The 24,163-nt window shown below is 43.4% G+C and overlaps 1 protein-coding gene across 1 annotated transcript in view; it reads right to left on the minus strand.

The window, feature by feature from the left end:
* Positions 1–477: 477 nt before the first annotated feature.
* Ednra (endothelin receptor type A) overlaps positions 478–24,163 on the minus strand; it is a 66,137-nt gene continuing 42,451 nt past the window's right edge. Inside the window, exons 4-8 of the mRNA XM_021220251.1 lie at positions 12,287–12,485; positions 8,914–9,066; positions 5,173–5,306; positions 4,702–4,810; positions 478–2,554 (exon numbers count right to left, since the gene is read on the minus strand). Of these exons, the coding sequence (XP_021075910.1) occupies positions 2,414–2,554; positions 4,702–4,810; positions 5,173–5,306; positions 8,914–9,066; positions 12,287–12,485 (736 nt within the window). The 3' untranslated portion in view covers positions 478–2,413. The remainder of the gene's footprint in view (positions 2,555–4,701; positions 4,811–5,172; positions 5,307–8,913; positions 9,067–12,286; positions 12,486–24,163) is intronic.

A 24,163-nucleotide genomic window follows, 5' to 3' on the forward strand; every position in this document is an offset into this window, starting at 1 on the left:
AGAGAGAGAGAGAGAGAGAGAGAGAGAGAGAGAGAGAGAGAGAGAGAGAGAGAGAGAACACCCACAGGAATAAAGGGAAAAATGTAATACTTTCAAGTATAGGACTCATGGCTCCAGCAGGGACAAGGCTATGACAGGGAATCCTGCATTGTCAAATCATTCAACCTAACAAATTCTTCCTGCAGCCACTTTCCTGTGCATGGTGCCTCCCAGAATTTGTAATGGTTACTACAAAAGTTGCAAGTATAGAAAGCTTGAGATTCTCATGTGTAAGAACTGACCAAAGTGGGTTGTATAATAAACAGTCACCCAGTCTCCTCTCCCAATATGTGTTTTGGCACAAACACAGGGCATTTTAAGATTACACCAAATCTATATGTACCCTAACACACACACACACGCACATGCACACACACACACACACACACACACACACACACACACACACACAGAGACATAAAGACAACCACAGAAAATTTGGCTAAAAGAAATGTACAATTATTTATATATTTATATACATACAAAATAAAAGATATTTGTCATTCTCACAGTCTGTAAACATCTGGGAAAATGCCCAGTAGAGTTACCAGGGCCCTTTGAAATAGTGACCACTGAGGAGTTGGGGACAGGATGGAAATTTAAGTTTGTCTCACAATCAGAGAGGAGCAAAGAGTTAAAGGTTCATGGCACATGTAACTAGATCTCACTTAACACAATCAGCTCACTTGGCCACTGTGAAATTGTTTCCTGTCAGGAAAAAGGAATGAGCAGGAAAGCCTTGTAGCCAGTCATCACTGTAGGAGAAACTGAGAGTGTCAAAGGAAACATGTATTATACATGTGCTACTATTGTGAAACTTGTAGAAAATGCCCAGGCCCTCCAAGGCCACCCAGCCTTTTTTTCTAGATACGCTTCAGACGTGGGGCTGGGAGTCTCAGGCATACTTTAGTGACACATTTAAGCTGCAGCACATGGTTTTACATTTAAAAAGTACATTAAAAAAGACCGGGCTTATGAAAAATTAGAACCATATGACCTAATGGTATTATGATTAATTATTATTATTTGGAGATGAGTCCCTCTAGTTAGTTCAGGCAGCCTCCCAGTCCCCGTCCCTGCCTCAGCCGCCAGATGCCGAGTGGGAAGCACAGAGCACGTGCCATCTCGCCCAAGTATTAGTAGTATTTTGGGAGGCAGAAGCAGGAGGATCTCTGTGAGTTCAAGGCCAGCCTGATTTACAAAACACATTTCAGGACAGCCAGGGCTACAAAGAGAAACCCTGCCTTGAAAAACAAATCCAACTAAACAAGCAAAATCCAACCAAATAACAACATAAAAAGAAAATACAGGTTCTTAAAGATTCTTTGGCTAGCAGCTGTTAAGCTACTGTGCTGTGTCTGTGTCTGCAGCAGCTTTGGACATCACGGTTTCCAAACAAATAAGTACCATAGAAACAACTAATTCCTCATTGGATGCTGTTCCTTCCCTCCTCCGCTTCCTCTCCTCTTCCTCTTCAAAGTACATGGATAGGAGATGAAACGATCATTTCTAGGGTACCATGCAGTTATAAAATACCAACACTCCGTGACATTTCCAAAAGAGTACACAATGTGTTTGGCTATAAAATAATAATGATAATGATAATAATAATAATAATAATGAATCTGCCGTAACTTTTAAACACTTTTTGTCTGTTTGCGTCTTGTGAGAACAAGTAGCCCCAGCTTTTCCGAACTATGTAGATGAGGCTAACCTTGAACACCTGATCATCTTCCCTCACCTCTCCAATTCTAGGATTATAGCCATGGGCCATCCAACTGAACAGAATTTCTAGGGCTGTGGTTCTCAACTTGTGAGTGGCTAATGACTCTTTAACAGGGGCAGGCTAAGACTATCAGAAATATCAGATAATTAGAACAATTCATAACAATTGAAGTAGCAACAAAACTAATTTTATGGTTGGGGGCTACTGGAAAATGAAGAACTGTATTAAGGGGTTGCAGCATTGGGAAGGTTGAGAATCACTGCTCTAGAATCTTAGGATGAACAGTTCCCATGGGCTGGTCCATAGAACTGCACGGAAGCTGGTCATGAACTTGCAAACTCTGTGTTCATGCAAAGGCGGCAGCTACGTGGCTTCCTTGAACCATCTCCTTTCTCCCCCAGCTCTAATTTTCAAGTGTTGGAAATGACATTCGCAGTATGCAAATCATCTACAGTACTCAGGAAAGACCCCTTGGCTATGGCTGGCACCGGTCCACCACGTGTTGGGAGGGCAGGAGAGCTTTCCCTAGGATGGACTTAGAAAAGGAGCATGGGAGAGACTTGGGAGGTGTTGGGAGCGCAGCTGCTGCGTAACTGTTGTTTCCATCCTAGGACTTGAAGGCACAGGGCTCGGTGTTTCTGTGGAGGGTTAGTTCATGCTGTCCTTGTGGCTGCTCCGTTCCGTGTTGTGGTTGTTCTGCTCTTGGTTCTTCCACTGGATACTCGTTCCATTCATGGGGACCGAGGTCATGAGGCTTTTGGACTGGTGACAACAGCAACAGAGGCAGGACTGCGGGTGGGAAAGAGAGAGAGACAGAGAGTGTATAAATTACCCAGTCAGTCTGCCGCTCCATTCTGAATCACACAGGGCCCTCCAGTGCGGAGTGCCCACGGACAGCTAGGACAGCCAGAGCTTGTCAGAGCCAGACAGAAATCAGGAGCCGAGGTCTCTTGCTTTTCATTTTGGTTGTGTTCTTCATGTTTAAGAGGAGGGGCAACGGTGCTGGTTGGGGCGTGGGGTGGGGATGCTCTTCCAGCGAACGAGAACGAGGCAGATGCAGCAGGGAAAGAGCCTGGGGGACGGGCCTCTTCATCAGCATCTCTCTCTCTCTCTCTCTCTCTCTCTCTTTTCGAGACAGGGTTTCTCTCTATAGCCCTGGCTGTCCTGGAACTCACTTTGTAGACCAGGCTGGCCTCAAACTCAGAAATCCGCCTGCCTCTGCCTCCCAAGTGTTGGGATTAAAGGCGTGAGCCTGGCCAATCAGCGCATCTCTTATGAGGTNCTTGGTATCTGTCAGTACTTCAGGTGACCCTACAGCTGTGGTGCTGTTGCCATCTCTTTAAGAAGGGCCATTGTGAGGCCTAAGGATACCGAGAGCAGAACGCAAATTAGAAGCAAGGGCTCTCAAGACTGGATTCTTTCCCTTGGCCATTCCCTTGGGTGTGTGTTTAATTTCTGAACATTTTTAATGGAAACGTTCCCTTGCCTTCTAATTAATAGATACGTTAATCGGCAAGTGATATCAAGTGCAGCTTATGAAATATACCAGTTAGAACCTGGTGTGAGTGAACCCATTTTAGTCCCAGCACTTTGTGGTTTATAATCTTTCCAAGGAGACCTCAAGGCCATGGCAGCTGAAACTCCATTTTCAACTCTTACCTGTTTGTCCGGCCTTCTGGGTAATATGTCTGTCTCTGCTTAGCTCATGGGTTCTGTGAGGACAGTTACTGTGTTTTCCTTTTCAATCTTATGCAGTAGCTCACACATACTTATTGTCTCCATGTACATCTGTCTGTCTGTCCACCTGTTGTCTGTCTGTCCATCCACCTATCTTCTGTCTATCTATCCATCCACATTGAATTCTACTTACTGGATGATCACTTGGTTCATCCGTTTTTACGGTGAGGTAACTGAGGGAGCTGGAGGGGAGACTGATGACCTGTGGGCGAGACCATTAGCAGATGCTGAGCTGCACTGTCAGCAAAGGCTTCCATGACCTCTACCCTACGATGCATGAAATGCACTGTGGGCTAAAGTTAAATATCTTGGTCCAAGGGGACACAACCCAGTAAACATTAGGGCTGCCCTAAGTCATTCCAGAACTAGAAACTGAGACATCAGTAAGACAGGGGAGTTGCTACAGATATCATTGATGTGTCTGGAAGGAACTTTGAAACAAGACCGATGACCACAAGGGAAAGTGCAGAGTCAGTTGCCCAGAGTCATCGGTATGTGCTTTTCCTTGGAAAGGTGATTATTTATTATTTTTTAAGATTTACTTTTATTTTATAGTGTTTGCCTGCACATGCTCCAAGAGTGTGCCTGGGGTCTAAGGAAGCCCAAAGAGGGCATTGAGTCCTCTGGAACTGCAGTTACAGATGGTTCTAAGAGACCATATGAATGCTGGGAATGGAACCCGAGTCCTCTGCAAGAACAGCAAATGCCCTTAACTGCTGGGCCACCCCTCCAACTCGGAAGATTTATTAAATCACAGTTTAATTGCTGTTAGTGAGAGCTCTCTCAGCCCCAGAGCTGACTTCTGCCAGAGACTGGCTAAAGTCTCAATGAAAGGCATGAATTGGCTTTCTGAACTTAGGATGCCTGGTGCTTATATTTGAGCCTTCCATTTGAAGAGAGGCAGTACATTGGATGCAATGAAGTCAGTCCTTTTGGTGTTAACCTCTGAAAGTGTCACCTGAATGTGTATCGCTCTTCTGCTCTGATGACAGTCCTAACCTTCTTTCTAAGCAACAAAAAGTGATTTTCACTTCTTGAATGAAGAGGAGGGTGCCTGATCAAAGCAGTAGTAAAACTGAATTGGCTGTGACTGTTTACTATGGAGCACCCTGATTTGTCTGCCAGAGAGAGAGAGAGAGAGAGAGAGAGAGAGAGAGAGAGAGAGAGAGAGAGAGAGAGCTCTTGCAAAACAGTCTTACCTGAAAACAATTTTTGAATTTCTTGCTCACAAAATATAGAGCTATTGGGTTTATGCAAGAATTCATGGTTGCCAGGTTAATGCCGATGTAATCCATTAGCAGCAAGAAGCTGGAGCAAAAGAAAACACTGTCGTTAGAACACATTGCTTTAGAATCTGCTGGGTGGCATCTCTCCTAGCCAGAAGCAGTGTCTTATGGGCAGCAGTTAGGATGCATAAGAAGCACTACAGCATCAATGCCTTGGTTGGTGGAAGCCCTGATGCACTGCCTTAGGAAGGAAGTAGCAAGATTATTGACAGGACTCACACAAACTTTGGGATCAATAGTAGGCTGTATCAGCTAAAAACGTATAATTACATTTATAATTTGAAGTTTCACAAATTTATGAATGTAAAAAGCAGCGAACCTCTAACTTCTTAATGAAATGGGTACTGTGAATTGTACCTGAGCATTTCACACCATGAACCATACCTGAGCAGTTCACACCGGTTCTTATCCATCTCATCATATACAGTTTTCTTCAAAATGCGGCTTAAGTGAAGAGGGAACCAGCACAGGGCGAAGATGACAACCAAGCAGAAGACGGTCTTTGCCACTTCTCGACGCTAAGGGCAAGTTCATGCAAACAAGGATAAAGGTTAGTGCTATCACATCCAGGGATAGTAACACGTGAGGGGGGAGGAGCAGTGACACACGAGGAGGGAGGAGCAGTGACACACGTGAGGAGGGAGGAGCAGTGACACACGAGGAGGGAGGAGCAGTGACACACGAGGAGGGAGGAGCAGTGACACACGAGGAGGGAGGAGCAGTGACACACGTGAGGGAGGAGCAGTGACACACGTGAGGGAGGAGCAGTGACACACGAGGAGGGAGGAGCAGTGACACACGTGAGGGAGGAGCAGTGACACACGTGAGGAGGGAGGAGCAGTGACACACGAGGAGGGAGGAGCAGTGACACACGTGAGGGAGGGAGGAGCTTCCGTGGAAGAGACTGGAGAGTGGGCTTCCTAAGATGTCACGGTTGGAGACCCAGAGTGCAACTGTCTCATGGAAGAGTCGTTAACCACGCTTTTGGGCAGTTGCCAGCTTTGAGATGTCCTGAGGACAACATTAGAAGCCTATGCCAGGAGGAAATCAGCAACTGACCAGAGTCAACACCATGGTTGTGTCTAAGCATGGGGACAAGTGTGTTTGTGAGTCTAAGCATGTGCGCATGTGTGCTTGTGAGTTTATGCATGGAAGCATGTGTGTTTGTGAGTCTAAGCATGTGGCCATGTGTATTTGTGAGTCTAAGCATGTGGCCATGTGTATTTGTGAGTCTAAGCATGTGGCCATGTGTGCTTGTGAGTCTAATAATGGGGACATGTGTGTTTGTGAGTTTATGCATGGAATCATGTGTGTTTGTGAGTCTAAGCATGTGGCCATGTGTGTTTTTGAGTCTAAGCATGAGCGCATGCATGTTTTCAGGGAGCAGGGAGGACTAGAGGGTGACCACTTAGGGATTAGTTAAGTGCTGAATGCTAGGTAATTGGCCTCAGTAATGGCATGACACCCAAGGAAACCAGACACAACAAGAAAGTGAACAAGTTCATAGAATAAGCAGCCTGTTTCACTCATTGTTGATTTTGAAGCTACTATTGAAAATGTTTTGCTTATATTTACTATTTACTTATTTAGTCTGAGACAGGGTCTTGCTTTCTTGTCCAGGCTGGTCTTGAATTCCTGTGCCTAAGAGATCACACTGCCCAAGTCTCTCTTGTGTTTAGATTATGGGCCTATGCCTGTACGCTGAGCTGAGATTTGTGGCTAATGTTAAAATTCCTTTTTATTGATGTGTAGTTTTTCAAAGATCTACTGTTTGTAAACAGAAGGATGAGGGGAGGAGTTTTCAGCAGTGCTGGTTAGAGGTACTTGGCATGTTGACGAATGAGTGACTCCTACTGAAGCCTTACCAGCCTCCAAGGCTACTCAGAGGTTAGGAATTATCTGGACCCCTTCATTTGGGTTCAGACTGCTGAGGTATATCACCCCACTCACATTTAGGCACATAAAATGCAACCTGTCTGTAATGGGGGTCAACCAATGTCAAAACCGATGGGAACCAGGCTAGAGAAATTCTGGGAAATAGCGTTGGCTTAATCCAAGGCAGCTAACATTAAGTTCAGGAAGCCTGCAATAAACTCTTCCAGTTAATTCCTTCCCTGAGATTCTGGTATCCCAAACTACTGCAGAAACCCAAAGACCTGGAGCCCTTTAATCTCCCACAGTCCTGAGACCAGCTGGGGTACGGTTCCAGAGACATGTGTGGAGGAGAGACATAAAGTGTTCCAATTTGTGAGACTGGGGGCTTGTGAAGCTGTATTTTTTTTTTTTTTTGAGACAAGGTTTCACTATTTATCTTTGGCTGGCCTGGGGCTCACTATGTAGACCAGGCTGGACCCAAACTCAGAGAATGACCTGCACCTGGTCTTCAAGGGTTAATTTTGCACCTGAAGTATCTGTAACATTCATGCCTGAACAAAGCCAGGCTAAAGCTCAAAGTACGCACTGCTGTCAGTCAGAGGTAATTGCTACCATTTGTAACACATTAGAACTTAGAGGGCACACATACGCACATCACTTCCTCAGAGTCTTAGAATGGCACCGATTCATGTCTTATTATGACCAATTTGCAGACAAGGGGCTGAGGAGGTCACACAGCAGTTGGACCGTGCTAATGTGTGCCTGTGTGTGGTAATTACATAGGCAGGCTGTAGGAGCTCCATGGAGCGCTGCCGGGGGGCGTGTGTGAATATTTGTACATACTTTCCCATTGCTCTTACTGTTACTTTATGAATCAACATAAATTAATTGTTTGTTGACTGTCTTCTAGGAACTGGACACGGTTAGGAACCCTATATGCCATTGGCAACCTACAAATATATTACTATATGCTTAGGAGAAACTGGAAGCGTACAGACATGAGGTAATCTGCCCAGGGTCACATGACTTGGAAGTGGAAGAGTGAGGGTTTTGCGTTCTAAAGGTCTGAAGTACACACAACTGTTCTAGCTGCTGCCTAAAACGTACATTTGCTCCCACTGCCATGCTCAAATTCCTCCTAGAATTTTGGGCCTCCAAGATTTCACCCCATTTTGCTGTTTTCAGTTAAATTTACTACAGGTCTTATTTGAGATGCTCCTAGGAACAAACTAAAGTCTGTTTTCTTTCTCCAGACTGCCTGGCGTCCATTCCATGTTCTTCTGGGGCTCTTTCCCCTCCGACTGAGGCAGATTTTGTCCTCTCTTTCCCACCAAATAACACACAGCCTCCTTCCCATCCCGACAGTTTCTCCACAGTCCCATTTCATGTGTACTCCAGCTGAATGCCCTGGCTGTGTGCTGTATGACTGTGTGCTGTATGGCTGTGTGCTGTATGGCTGTGTGCTGTATGATGTGTGATGTATGGCTGTGTGCTGTATGATGTGTGCTGTATGGCTGTGTGCCCCGGCTGTGTGCTGTATGACTGTGTGATGTATGGCTGTGTGCTGTATGGCTGTGTGCTGTATGATGTGTGCTGTATGGCTGTGTGCTGTATGGCTGTGTGCTATATGGCTTCCTGTGCTGCACTTCATCATTCTATTGTCTAATTGCTTGTATTTGTATTTTATTCTACGACTAGACTTCAGATCCCACAAAGGAAGATGGCCACGTGCATTTTTATGCTCTGGCACAATCCTAGGCCCATTTCAATTCATCCACACACACATGCTCAATACATGCTTGGTAAAATAACCAAGAGTTAACTATCTTTAAGCCCTGCCTCCCCAGGCCATCTGGTTCACAGGCAGGAGCCCACTTCCCCAAAGGAATTCCAAAGGCTATATAAAGAAACAGCTCCAAGAGAACATTTTTATTTTTAGAAAATCAGGTTAAATCCGTTACATACAACATGGTCATGTGCAGTTCAGTGGCAGAGAGGTTCTTAGAAATGTGTAGTTTGGCAATTTCAACAGTGAGCAAACACCATAGAACTGGATAGTACTATCTATCTCACAGTAGGCTGTGTGGCCTAGCCTATTGCTCCTAGAATACACATCTGCACAACATATTACTGTACGGCATAGTGTAGGCAACTGTAACTTGTTAGTGAATTGTGCAAATGAACGATCAATGCCTCCATGGCATGCTGATTTACAAAGGCCTCAGCCACCTTCTTGTGAATTGTATTTACCTGTTTGAGGTGCTCACTAAGGGCAATCCGCAAGCTGCCGTTCCTCCTGTTGAGCATCTCACAGGTCATGAGGGTGTAGAAGATTGCTGTGCACACCAAGGGCATGCAGAAGTAGAACCCAAAGAGCCACCAGTCCTTCACATCTTGGTAAAACTGCTCAGGGAGGAAGAGGGAAGACGGGACATGAAATCTAACAGAGAGGCACCTTGCTCACCCCATACTCTCTGTGCTTGTGATACAGTTTATATATCCATCCCTTGCACCCTCCCCCACCCCTTCCACTTTGACTGCACTGAAGGCCCTGCAGCTGTGCTCAGAATTTTTTTTATTTAATCACTGGATCACATTTTATCACATGATCACTGGATCATACCTAGGTGCCTCACACATGCTGCTGAGCTGTAACACATGAAAAATGCATATCAAAACACTCCAATGATCCCTACAAGGATGTTTCTAAGAAGCCAATGCTGGTTCTACTACACAATGGATCAGCACAAAGAGCCTCCTCTTAAAAGTTCATACAATGGGACTGGAGACATTTTCATCCTCGTTTATTGATGAACCTCAACATTTTGATAAGATGGGCTGACTTTTGATTGTTGTGTTTAATGTATACATATATTAGTGTCTCATTCAGGGACAGTGAAGGCTAATCGATGAATGGCTTATCTGTGTAGCTGCAGTTAGTGGAAGTTAGCCCTTTGCCTGGTATGTCTGCTATGTGACCCCAGAGTCAGCCAGCTCAGCCATCAATAACTCCTCTCTCTCTCTCTCTTAATACTTGCCACCTGGAAATACTGAGGGAGGCATTCTAGCTAAAGGCTGACTTCACACTCTCTCTCTGTGGGCAAGGATTTATACAAATCCAGAATATCCAGTTTCCTGTCTTTTTAATGGAGGATTAAAATCCAAGTTTATTCTAATGAATTCACCTCAGACCTGGGAAGACATGCCTTTTACTTCCTTATGTTCTAGCTCAGATTATTTATTGAGGAAAACATGTCTTCTTGTGATAGTTTGATCTGTTCCCACAGACATGACCACCGTGTTCCCTAAACACTACAGCTTCTGTATGGAAAGCAGCCCTTTCCTTACAGAAAACGGTTCTAGAAGACAGAAGTCCAGACAAGGTTCCTTACCTCGCACAGACACTCTTGGAAATCTGGTGGGAGGGAGAATTCATTCTGAGAACAATACTTTGTGTGTTTATGCATGTTAGTGTGTTCATGTGCATGTGTGTGTATGTATGTGTTCTTGTGTGTGTGTGTTCGTGCATGCTCATGTATTTGTGTTCACATGTGTGTGCATGTATGTGTTCATGTGTGCATGTGTGTAAGACAGAACAGCCTTAGGTATCATTCTTCAGGAGCCATTTACCTTGGTTTTTGAGACAGGGTCTCATGTGGGGACCTAAGGCTGGCCGATTTGGCTCCACCATCCGGCTCAATCCTGTGACTTTGCAAGTTCTTGTCCTTCCCAGCATTGGTTTTTACAAGCTGGTGCTACTGTGACCAGCTTCTTACATGGATTCTGGGGACTGAACGTTATCACTTTATCACTTTTTCAACTGAACTAACTTTCCAGACTTCAATATTATATTTTAATAAGCACAAATTTAAATATATGTGGCCATAATGGAACCTAATTACACTAAAATGGAGCTAGAAAAATACTGAAAATAAAATTCTGATAAAGATATGTATTCATCAACAAATTATATATTATATAATTCTAATTAAATAATATAATGGCTCAAAAAAACCCTACCAAGATGTTGAACATTAATGTTTTAGGATTGTCTACATATGTTTTTCTCTCTAAAAAAGCCATGATATCCTTAAACAATATAGTGAATTATTATCTGTATTGAAAGTCAGAGGAGATGATAATTTCAGGAGACGTTAGTGAAAACACACACATTTCCCTGGATTAAGTGCAAACTCCCAAAGGAATTAGTTTCCTCCTATTTGTTAACAGATCTTTCCTGGTCCACCCCACTGCAGAAGGATCTCCGATGTGACTGTAAAAAGCATCTGGTCCCTGTCCTTGTTTGAAAGTACAGCACAAACATCCTTTGAGGCTCTCCCTCTCCTCCCCCTCCCCCACCCAGTGTTTGCAGCCTCTTCCCACAGAACTGCAGGCTGAGTGGATGTGACCCACCAGCCGTTGCCTGGGGTCTGGAAGGTGACCCAGGACAGGGCAGGATGGAGTGCCCCTCCCCCTCCCCTATGAGAAAGGCCTACTGAGAAAGCAGTTACACAGTTTTGTTTTTTGAACTGATGTCATCAGCCTAGGGACTGGAAAGGGCCTTGGGACAGGCTAGAGGAGAGCAAAGATGAAGGGTGGAGCATAAAAGAAGATAGAAAATGATGTTTTAAAAAAAGTGTATTCTAGACCTGGACTTAACCCTCAAGTCTCACCAGCCCCACTCATGCCCTTTATTGTCGCCTGCGGCCAGCACCTGGCCTCCCTCGCCTCAAACCCTTACACAGGAACCGCAGGCTTCATGATGCCACCTGTTGGAGTTTGTTCATTTCCAGGGATCAGCAAGTTCCTTCGTATAGGACCATTTCTCCTCCAATGCTTTGCTCTGAAAGTCTAGAATGCTTCTCTGCCCCTTCCAATTGCATTCCCTAAGCATGCGCTAGGTCATCCTCCTGTCTTGGTTTTCATTGTGGAACCTGACCTACTTTTAAAAGACAGTGAGAAAACAACTTTGATTTTGAGGTTGCCAGTTTGTCAGTTTTCCTGAGTTCTATTTGTTCGCTTGTTTGTTTGTTTGTTTGTTTGTTTAGTGTTCAGGGATGCACAGTGCTTTGAGTCTGTCCACATTCCTATCAGCCCCATAAACACTGCTGCATACGTGCAGTGAGCAAGCCCAGCTCTTAGGAATCGCCATGTCTAAATCTTTACCAAATTTGCATCTAGACCAGAACCTATAGTTTCGTGTATGTACAATGACTCCTCACAGGACATACATTTTGTTCATTTTGCTAGAGAAATGTTTTGTGCAATATTTTTAGGGCAAATAAGGTTTGTGTTCAGAAATATAGCTGAGCCAGCTGTACTTCCTCAAGTAACATCTATGTATCTGTCAGATGTCTGTGTGTCTTAATCATAAAACCAAATTTGTCTATAGTTGTGCTATAAGGTAAGGGGGAGATAACAGAAGCTCTATTCAAGAAGCTACACGCAGGTCAGGATTGCCTTGCAGACCGTCGGCACAGAAGACTTGGGGAGACAGCAGCAGGCTTCAAGAGAGTGGCTTACACAGTACCTCCCTCCCAACGAACTCATTTTGAGCTTTAGCACATTGTTAAATAGAAATGCTGAACTTGATACGGTGAATGAATGTGCACATGATCAATACCTCCATGAACTTGGATGTGGCATTGAGCATGCAGGTCCTGTGCAGCTCGCCCCTGTATTCGAAGGGAACCATGACGAAGCCGATTGCTTCCGGAATGGCCAAGATGAAGGAAAGAATCCAGATGGAGACGATTTCAATGGCGGTAATCAAGGGGATCCCAATTCCTTGAACTCGGCTCCAGGAAGCCACTGCTCTGTACCTGAATGGGAGTGGAGGAGGGGAGGGGGAGGGAGGAAGAGAAAAGAAGGGGGGTAAATCATGTTGTTAGTATATTTTGAACTAATGTTGACTGGAAAATGCCCTCCTTAGACAGAAGTACAACCACTGGCTTTCGAGGCATTTTCAGCAAGCCTTGGTGGAAAATAAAATGAAACAAAGCAATCCAGCTTCCTGTTTGGAAAGTCCTGAGTCTAAAATCTATAAAGAACTAAAATTTATGAGTGCTAAAAGATACTGTCATCCAGATATGATGTGGATGTGGCAACCATGAACCTGTAGCAGCTACAGAATCCTGTTTAAGGCTTTCGCAGGACTGGGCCCTTTACCAGTCCATCAAGGGGAGGTACCCATAAGCTCCACCCCTTCCTGAGTAACTGTCCTTGGCAACTAGCGGTGACAAAGGGAGGCAGCTTTCTTCAGTAGTGTGGTCACTGGTGAACTGTCCATCTGCCACCCATCTGTCCACGATCATAAGCAACATTTATTGAACTGAGGGGCAGGTGAGAGATAGGACTGGTCAGAGAGAGGGGACAAGAGAGGGTAATGGGGGGGGGGGGTTGAATAGTTTTACAATGCATTGTGTATGTGTATTAAATTGTCAGTAAGCCAGTAAGTAAATAAATAATGGCAAAATAAAGAGAAAATCTTATTTTAGATTTTGAAAGTGGCACCAGGAGGTATGTGCCTGTGTGCTTTAAGGTGGGGGGAGGACACGGGCAGGGGTAGTGAGGGCTGCTAGGGCATTCATAGTAGTGTGTGTGCGTGTGTGCGTGCGTGTGTGTGTGTGTGTGTGTGTGTGTGTGTATCTATCCATCCATCCATCCATCCAATCACCTATCTACATCTGTATATACTTGATTTTGGGGGATATGATCTCTCTCTATAGCCTTGGCTGTCCTGAAATTCACTCGATAGACCAGGCTGTCCTCAAATTCAGAGATCCACCTGCCTCTGCCTCCTGAGTTCTGGGATTAAAGGTATTAAAAGGATGCGCCACCACTGCCTGGTTCTGGCTTCTCTTTATCTATTAACAAAACTTGAAACGTTACCAATGAAGTATTTGATCCTTGAGCGAATCATGATCACACATATTTCATTGTTTTCTCCCTTCCTTTACCATCAGACGAGGCTTTCCCAGGCATCAGGTTCAACACACACCATTTGGTAAGTATCAAAGGGTTAACTATCTCCCATTATAGACCCTGTGCCAGAGAATATGAGTTACAAATATCTTCCTTCCTAACCTTCAGATCGACAATCCGACAGAAAGGAATAATTCACATGGATGGTAGGCTACAAGTATAAATGAATAATAAATAGAATATAAACAACCCTCTGGCATTAAGAAATCATGCTTTAGTTTCACTTCAATATTTTTGGTATGTGTATGAATTACGGCAGTGTCTCATGTAGCCCAGAACTCACACAGTTTCCTCGGATGGCCTTGAGCACCTGGTCCTCTTGCTCTGCTTCTCAAGTGCTGGGATTGAAACTGTGTACTGCTGTGTCTGGCTATTTAATATTTTTATGCTAGCAGTCACGCTTGAATGTCTGAAGAAAGTCCATGCCTTTGATTTGATGTGCTGGTTGGACGCTGCTTTCAGACTTACTACAAAAAGAAGACCTGGGACATGCCATAGTCTTTTCTATTTTTTAATAGCATGTGCTTTTGTGGCTTAATTTTGGAAAATGTTCTTCCTGTTGTAATGGGAAGAAAGCGTTTTCTTATTATAGCTTTCAATGAGTAGTGCCAGACAGAAGAAGGCTGTAAACAGACCAAAGCATTGGATACAGGTGCGCTTGAGTTTGCAGGATGTCCATTTGACTGTTGAAGATTAATTCATAAGCCAAGACTGTGTACAAGTCACCCCTATTCACCAAAATGGGCTCTTTGTCATTTATATTTAGTTCACCTTTTCGGTGTGTCCACACAGCACGTGTCTGTGAAACACAGCTCCTCAGAATGGCAATGCCTATTCTTTACCAGATTTGCTTATAGATTAGAACCTATAAACTTCTATAGCATATATACTGTGTAGTATGATGATACCACATGATATACAGGCATCTCAATTTGCTGGTTTGCAAACTGTTTTTAGGATAAGTAAGACTTGCATGCATAAGAATGTCTGGAAAAAACCCCAGGTTTGTTCAGAATGAAATAAAATACAGCTCTCCTGGCAGATCCTGAAAACCCTTTTATAGGCATAAACTCTAACCTAAAATTCATTTTTTTTTTTTTACAGTAAGATAAAGATTGGTGCTTATTTTGATTTTCAGTTCTATTTTCTCTTCTTTGTGGCTTATTGATCTGGCAGTCCAATGTTCAGTAAAAGCTAGAGTGGAGACCAGATGTCTGTGTTTGAGGACTTCCAGCCAAGATGCATCTGCCTCTTCTCCCCTTCCCTAACCTCAGTTAGGTGATTTAAACAAAACACCTTTGCTCACAAGAGCAAAGAAGCCAGGTGTCTTAGCCTAGGGAAGCAGATGGTTTACGTAAGACAAGGAGATGAGTATGTTCATAAATCAGCTTCATTTCACATGGTCACGCTGATAAAGACTTCTTTTGTACATAGAAGTGGTTTTTAGCAGGTAGTTCACTAAATGACTCATAACCAGTCTAGTCTTTTATTGACTTATCTTACAAAGCATCAGAATATTTTCTGTTTGTAATCACATTGATCTTGCTAACATTTTTGTGAGATGTTATGAGGAAATGACTACAGGAACAATAATAAACAATTCCCTGTGATGATGGACAGACCTGGGGAAGTTGTGGAAACTATGAAACCCTAAATGTTGCAATGTTGAGTTTTTTTTCTTGGAAGTTTATTTTCTAACACATGCGTGCACACACACCCACACGCTTTTCTTACTATTGAGCAGCCTTTATTCTAAGTGATGTGTGTGTATGTATGTGTCTGAAAGATATCTTCAGTAGTCATATGACCACCAACTGATCTTTCCTCTTGAAATGTTCCATCACGTGGCTGCTTTCATCTTCTCCTGGGCACTCCTCGTCTCCTTAGCTAGATCCATTCTATCCCCACTGCTTAGAACTGGATTTCTCCAGGCGCCAGACCTTGGAACTCTGTCCTAGTGATCTCTTCTAAGCTATGGAATTAGTACCATTTAAACTACTTATGTGTTGATAATGCCCAAATTTATAGTTCTAGCTTGGAACCCACCTCAAACTTTGGACTTGAATAGGTAGTTGCCAACTTGAGAGTCCCACTGGGCATTTGAGGAGCCTTGAAACAGCTCATAGCAGCTCTGGACCTCTTCTTACCACCTCAGCCACAAGCCTTAGCTTCGCTCCCCTTCCACCACATTCTCAGCCCTCTTGCAAACTTTCTAACATCTTCCTTCAAAGGGGCCCACTTCTTGCATGGTGGTGCACGCCTTTAATGCCAGCACTCAGGAGGCAGAGACAGGAGCATCTTTGTGAGTTTGAGGCCAGCCTGGTCTACATATCAAGTTTCAGGACAGCCAGTACTACAAAGAGAGACTTTGTCCTAAAACAAAACAAAACACCAAAAGTCCCCAAACCCTCAATAAAACACCCCCAAGGGTGGTCCCCTTCCAGGGTGCTCCCCCATCCTCATACTGCCTAAGTTACACTGACAGTTTTCTAGCTGCTGCCTGTGCCCACCTTGCCTTGAAGCAGCCTTCCTCTGCTGCAATGCTGCTATAGTCATAGCCTTCCAGACACCCACTGGGGCCTCACACTGGGCTTTCTTTCTTCCTTTGCTTGTTCTCAGGTCTTTACTCACTTGCATCTTAAAAACGTTTTTTAAAATTTAAATTTAGGTTCATTGTGCATCCAAGGCTGGCCTGGAACAAACATATAGCCAAAGCTGGCCTTGGATTTGTGAATCCTTACATCATCCTTCTGGGTGCCAGGATCACAGATAATGTACCACCATCCCCAGCTCAGCTGAATTTTAAGGAACCTACTAGAATTTGTGAGTCCTCTTCTTGAATATTCTGTTCCATTTACATTTAATTTTCTCTTTATAGTATTTATCACTACGGAACTGTCTTAGGGTCTTAATGCGGTGCAGAGACACCATGGTCAAGGCGGTTCTTATAAATGAATTCATTTAATTGGGATGGCTTACAGTTTCAGAGGTTTGGTCTCTAGCATGATATTGGGAAGCATGGCAGAATGCAGGTAGATGTGGTGCTGGAGGAACCAGAGCTCTACAGTTTGATCCAAAGCCGCAGAAGGGGACTGTCACACTGGCCAGACTTGAGCATATATATGAGAACTCAAAGTCCCACCTCCACAGTGACACACTTCCTCCAATAAGGCAACTGTTAAGTGCCACTTCCCATGGGCCAAACATACTTAAACCAGCACAGGGACCAACCAAGTTTTTTTGGTTTTGTTTTGTTTTTTTGTTTTTGTTTGTTTGTTTTTTTGAGACACGGTTTCTCTGTCCAGTCCTGGCTGTCCTGGAACTCACTCTTTAGACCATGCTGGCCTCGAACTCAGCAATCCACCTGCCTCTGCCTCCCAAGTGCTGGGGTTACAGGCATGCGTCACCATTGCCCAGCCTCAAATTTTTTCTTTATGTTTTTGTTAGTTGTCTGTGCCAAGCCTTCCATTGAGAAAATCACCAGCATTCAGTCAGGCACTCTGAGTGTTTCCATCCATGGAAGAATAGGTATCAGAGCACGGCCTGCTGAAGGAAGGCAGCTTCCCCTTCTCTTGCCATGGCCTGCCTTCCTTACCATGCATTGTTTTTACTTTATTCAACAAAGCAATTTACACTGTGAGCATTTCCCTGCTTCTCAAGCTAGCCCTGCATTAGGGCACACACACCAAAGCTACGGCCCCCCAGAAGCACAGAATCAAATAATTGTTAAACAAGGAGGGACCTCTTGGCTGTTCACTTTTGCTCTTGTGTTCAATATGGGAATCCCGTGCAATAGAAAGGGCTAGGTGTTATCATACCCCACACCAGTGTCCAGTGAATGGGGGAGCCTGGGCCAGGAGTTAGGTCTACTGACTCACAGTGGGGGCTTCCGACTCTTTCACCTCGTGCCCGGACATGTGACAGCAGAATAAAAGGAGAAACTGTCTTTTACTTATGTGAGGTCATTTGCTATAGTGCAAGCCAATAAGTAGATTTTAAAATGTCTTCAAGGCTAGAGGCACTTCTTGTATGTATGCTGAATTATTGTTACTGTTATTATTAGTATTAGTATTGCTATTATTATTATTTTTTTGAGACAGGGTCTTGGTATGTAGTCCTGGCTGTCTTGGAACTTTCTATATAGACAAGGCTGGTGTCAAACTCAGAGATTTGCCTACCTCTGCCTCCTGAGTGCTGGTATTAAAGGTGTGCATCACTTTGTCCAGTTTGTGTGTTAAATTTTGAAGGTAAGGCTAGAGACAGCCATTGTTCCATTAAATAAACGTTATGGCTGAATGAATTTAAAAACATAAAATAAAAGTTAAATTAAAAAGATGTCACTTCAACAAAATCTTTTTACTTTTAAAATCATTTGCCCATTATTATTATTATTATTATTATTATTTGTTATTGTTGCTGTTTGAGACAAAGGTTTCTCTGTGTAGCTCTGGCTGTCCTTGAACTCATTCTGTAGACCTGGCTGGCCTTTACTTATATCAGTTATAACTGCATTTTTGCTCTGTTTGTATGGGAACATTCTCCCACAGATACAGCATCTGTAGTTTCATGGCTGTACATGATGGCATGGCGTTGGTCTCCTTTCCATCAATCTCCTTTCATGAGCCGTGGATAGCATCTCACAGGAGTGAAGAACACACTTGTACACAGATCTTTTCTTATTGTTAGCGACTTTCCTGGATGAATTATTAGCCATAGTATTGTTAAATCAAGGCAATGAGAGGGAGCCAAAACACACTCATTCTACAGACACAGTCTTACTGTGCAGCCCAGCCTGGCCTGGAATTTACTCTAGCCTCTAACTTCTGTGATCCTCCTGCCTCACTCTCCTGGCCAGTTAGTTACATGACAGTTGTGTTTCAGCATGCTGGGTCATGCGATTTACAATGCAGTATCTGAGAAGTGCCTGTTGACAGGTGGTTGCTCACAACGCAACCCACTGGCTTCTCTTCAGTTTTGCTACTTCAAGAAGGTATCAGGCACACCTCCGCTGTGTTTAATTAAGAGCAATTTAATTTGTGGTCATTTGTGATGGTTCGTTCTGATTTATGTCTTCACACCATGGACAAATGCATTGCCACACAGAGGGGTTGGAGGGAGAATCCTGACAGAGAGACTTCACACAAGAAAGCACATGAGTTGGGTGACCAGGAGATCCTAATGTAAACCACTTGTGTGGCTGGTTCTGACGGTGACCCTCCTGTTCCAGGTCTGGCCTCTGATAGATTGACACCACAGTCCTGCCAGGCTGAGAGACCCAGAGACTTCCAGATGACCCTGCCAAGAGACTGGACCAGTGAGTTGGGGACTTTAGACTAGCTCAGTGCCAGCTGCAAGCCACTAGAGAACCCAGCTGCAGTGACAGGGCACAGAAATGGCCAAATTCCCGACCCGTAACATAGTGTGATCTGATAAAATGGTTATTTTAAACGACTGAGTTTGAGGGTTTCTGGTTATCAAAGAGAAGTGGGGTTAGCAAAACTAACCAGTTGCCTGGTCCTGACAGCAGAGTAAGATAAAGGATGATTTAAGTGCACACTGCAGGGAACAAACCCAGAAGGAGGTCCTGAATTGCCCTAGCCAGAGTGTGACACTGTCCATTTCCCGTCTCTTCGGCTCAACCACTTCTGTGCCTTCCCTCTTATTATACATCAGTGGGAAACCACAAGCAGAACAAGGGGAGAACACATCCAAGTCTAAAGAGGTACACCTCATAAAACCACCTTATACTTCTGGACCTAGGATCCATCTGTGAGGTTATCAGGGAAGGTACCGATCAACAACGGGAGGCACTGGCATCTTGTCTGAAGCTTGAGGCACACAAAGGAAAGCTGCCTTCCTAATGGATCTTTGCAGCTTTTCCAGGGATCTAATTATACGCTGCTCTGGAAGAGTCGTTAAGAGAGTTTTATCTTTTTATAGGCTCCTTCCCCAGACATCTAACTACAAGTTGGATCTGTACCCGGGCTTGTTTATAGCGCGACTCTGTCATCGTCTGGTACTTTAAACAAGACTATTAACTTCACAAAGAGCAGCATTGAATCGCCTTTCTTCTTCTGTTCTCCCCCCCAAATAAAGTAAAAGTAACATTTGAAACTCATCACAGCTGCAAGAAAAAACATTTCGTGGCTGCTAACAGTTGATTATTCATAGTTTTTCTGGGAAAAGTTTGTCCCTTGTAAAAGTATACTTAACATTAACATTATAAAGTTTACTGATAAAGCTGGGCAGAAGCCAAAACTTGTTTTTAAATTTTTTTCTCTATTTCTGAAAACTTTCTCCTATCTTTCTCATAAGAGAGTGAGAACGTATATTTAAGGTAAATAAATAATCGTTAAATTTGAGGAGTTAGTAAGAGGGTTAACGTGAGGCAACTCCACAGTTAAGCAAAGCAGGCTCATCAACCAGGTGGAGCCAGCGACTCTGACCAGCTTGTTTATCTGTCTCTGCACCATGGCGAGCGAGCAAGGGAGCTGGAGCTTTTCTTTGGTTTTATTGCATTCTGCATTTCAGTAAGTAATTAGAGAAGAAATTCAAAAGTGCTCAGACATTTGCTTCCTCTCAGGACAGCTCCAAAACCAAAGATGATTATCATATTTTAAAAATATCATTAAAATACCATGGTAACTCTTCCTGGGCGGTATCTGGTTCACACAAGAAAAATATGGTTTTAAAAACTAAACATTATTTTTAAAGGACTCCAGACTCCTCCTTCTTACTGCTGTCTCATTAAAAAAAAAAAAAAAAAAAAAGTGGTTCCTCCCTCCAGTGGAATATAGTGAGATCATGCGAAGGCTCAAAGCTAATGATATTCTATGTGCAGTGATTAATTATAAGGATTAGAACACTGGTTCAGGAGGTAAGGAGACACAAGTTCATTTCCCAGTGCCAATGTCAGGTGTCTCACAATGCCAGCAACTCCAGCTCCAAGGGATGCAATGCTTCTGGCCTCCTTAGGCACCAGCACTGATGTGTACAACACACGCACACACACACACACACATACACACACACATACACACACGGCACACACACACACCACAGATACACACACACATGCACACATGTACACACATAGGTACACACTTAAATATAAAATGATCTTTAAAAAATATTAAAGGAATTATGTGTGAACGTGGTTCATTCTCCAGTATAAAACACACTTAAATATAAAATGATCTTTAAAAAAATATTAAAGGAATTGTGTGTGAACGTGGTTCATTTTCCAGTATGAAAACCTGAAATATAAATGTCAAATCTGTCCCCGTGTGAATCCTCAAGCTCAAAGTCAGCATCAAAGGACAAGGTAAAGGCCACCAACAAAGGACTCGGAGTGCTTTCCCAGGGAGACCTCTCCTGGATGAAGACCACGTTAGCAGAATGACGTTTTAAAATGGCTCATCTCCTTGATTTAAAAAAGTCAAACCACCTCTGAATGAAATCATTTTCGGCATCATTATTATTTTTATTATTATTCTCTCTTCTAAATGAAGAATGGCATTTCATTTGGGTCTTGACTCAAAGCTAACATGAGTCATGTGATTCATGGATGGGATGAGGAGAGGAGGGGATCTGGGGAGGGTACCCCACACCAGAGAGAGGAGTCAGTGAACTAAGCCACCCCCTTCCCTGCTGGGGAGGCTGGAGCACAGGAAGAAGGCTTCTGAGATTCGGAAACCACCCAGGAGGCACAGCCTTGGCTGTGTCTGTCGTGGGGCAGGTTTCCCTTCAGCTTGGAGGCCTGCTGCCTTAATGTCTGTGGTGGTTTGGGTGAGAGTGACCCCATATGTTCCTGTTTGCACATGCTTAGTCCCCAGAAGAACTGTTCGGGAAGGATTAGGAGGTGTGTCTTTTATGGCAGAGGTATGTTGCTGACTGTGGGTTTTGAGTAACTAAGATATTATCTTATTCATTTAAAAAATGTTATGAATGTTTGGTCTGAATTTTAAATATTTACCTCTTAAAATACGCTTGTGATTACATTCAGAATGTTTATTATTTTTGTCTTCTTTTTAAAACTGTATTTATTCATTTTACATCCCAATATCCCCCCTTTCCTCCCAGTGCCCCTCACACAGGACCTCTCCCTTTCTTCAATCCCCTTCTCCTGCTCTGGCACATCAAGTCACTGCAGGACTGGATCACACCTCTCCCACTGAGGCAGGCAAGGCAGCACAGTTGAGCAGGATCCAAATGCAGGCAACAGATTTAGGCACAGCCCCTCACCCTCCACAGAAGACTGAGCTGCACATCTGTGGGGATGGGGGGACCCAGGTCCAGCCTATGCTTGCTCTTTGGTTCGTGATTCAGTCTCTGGGAACCCCAAGGGGCCAGGTTAATTGGCTCTGTTGGTCTTCCTGTGGAGTCCCTGTCCTCAACCCTTCCTCCGACTCGTCCAAAGACTTCCCAAGCTTGGCCTAATGTTTGGCATTTGTTTCCATTGGCTGCTGAGTGGAGAGTCTCAGAGGACAGTTATGCTAGGTTTATTATTATTTTTTAAATTAAGAGGTTTCTTTTCTTCTTAAAGAGTTACTTGCATATCATTTATACATGTGTATGACACGTGAGTTTATGTTCACCACATACATGCAAGTGCCAGAAGAGAAGAACATCAGCTCTCCTGCAGCTGGAACTGAAGGTGGCAGGCCACCATATGGGTTCTCAGAACGGAATCCAGTCCTTTTCAAGAGCAGTGTGTACCCTTAACCCTGAAGCCTGCTCTCTAGCCAGAGATCAAAATTTATTATTTTCTTCTGTGACTTTGAGCTTTGAGATTTTGCATGCTTAAGCATAGTGGTTAAGAATGAAGATGACCCATTTGATTACTGGCTCCTGGGCTTCCTAGTTTTATGTACTTGATTAAACCGTTCAACTTTAGCTTTCATATCTGTAAAATGGGGATAATTATGGCAATACACTGTTAGAGAAAATATTTTCTACACTCTATAATGTGTCTAGTTCTTATACATCTTCGATAAATGGTAATTGTATATTTTACTATTATATGTAGGAATAAATAAGACTTTAAGTTTTCCTCTCAGGGAGCTAAACAGTACGGTTTATAAATGGGTCAGTCCTTCACTTCATCAGTGATCTGAGCATGCATTACATTTCTGTGTACTCCAGCACCCATTCTGTTTGCCCAGTGATGTGTCAGAGTATCCCCTAACCCCAACCCTATCCCTGTAGAACCCTAACTCTAACCCTAACCCTGTCTAACCTTAACCCTAATCCTAACCCTAACTCTAACTCCAGTGCTGTCAAACATTAACCCGAACCCAGCCTCTCTATCCTATTGATGAGACACTGTAGCTTTTTAACATCTAACATGGAAATAACATGTTGTTCCTTTTGTCAACTGTCAGAATTATTTTCTTATTTCTTTTCCTCACTTTTAAAATAAGACTTTTAGGGGCTAGTGAGATGGCTCAGTGGGTAAGAGCACCCGACTGCTCTTCCGAAGGTCAGGAGTTCAAATCCCAGCAACCACATGGTGGCTGATAACCATCCGTAACAAGATCTGACTCCCTCTTCTGAAGTGTCTGAAGACAGCTACATTGTACTTACATATAATAAATAAATAAATCTTTAAAAAAAATAAAATAAGACTTTTAGACTTATTTTAAACATTTTAATCACAGAATGTAATGAGAACACATCTGTATATCAGTAGTGTAAGAGGTACCATTTAAAACCTCTAATTTTCAGATCTTCTAACATGTTAGGAGGCAGCCATGTTTGCCACAACCCCTCCAATACAGCACTTAGGTGAAGGAGGAAACTGTATTGGTATGCTCATGTAGGGAACAACAGAATTTACTGGTGACTCAACCAGGTTGTTGATTGCTCAGCATCTTAGGGAAATGGCCAACGCACCAGTCTTGCGTTTAGTCTGCGGAGCTGTACATTGGCCTCTTATGTGGCATTTCCATTTCTCTACTACTGGGAATTAAACCAGGCTTTGCATGCCTGCTGGGTCTCACCCTGAGCCACATCTCCCTGACGTGATGCAGCAGTCCTCAGCAGCTGACTTAGGCCAGAGCAGCTCATTCACGACTTTTTTCTCACCAGATCACTGCAGATCCTAATAGGCAGTGAAGTCATCTCTAATCTTTGCATTTAACCATGGAGATGTGGACATTTTAAATTATCCGTATCACTGTATTTTAAACTATTGATAAAATTATCTTTTGTGTTTTAGTTTTGGCAAATATATTTATTTCAAATAACAGTCCAAAGCATTTCATTTATTTTGTGTTTCGGGCATCAGAAACATACGGTTTCTTTTAAAAAGACACTGTTACAATTTATAGCTGTTAATGTGTTTTGATGTCTAAACACAACAATAATTTTATTTGAAAATTAGAAATCAAAGCTGAGTATCCACAGCACTTAGCTGTTCCCTATGAGAGTGAGCTACGCTCTGTGCTGATGGGAGTGGCCATCAGTGGGATGACTTAAAATCATGAAAGCAACGCTGTGTGGTAGAGTCACACAG

Source organism: Mus pahari, chromosome 20 (genome assembly GCF_900095145.1).
Source record: "Mus pahari chromosome 20, PAHARI_EIJ_v1.1, whole genome shotgun sequence".
NCBI classification, from domain to species: domain Eukaryota; kingdom Metazoa; phylum Chordata; class Mammalia; order Rodentia; family Muridae; genus Mus; species Mus pahari.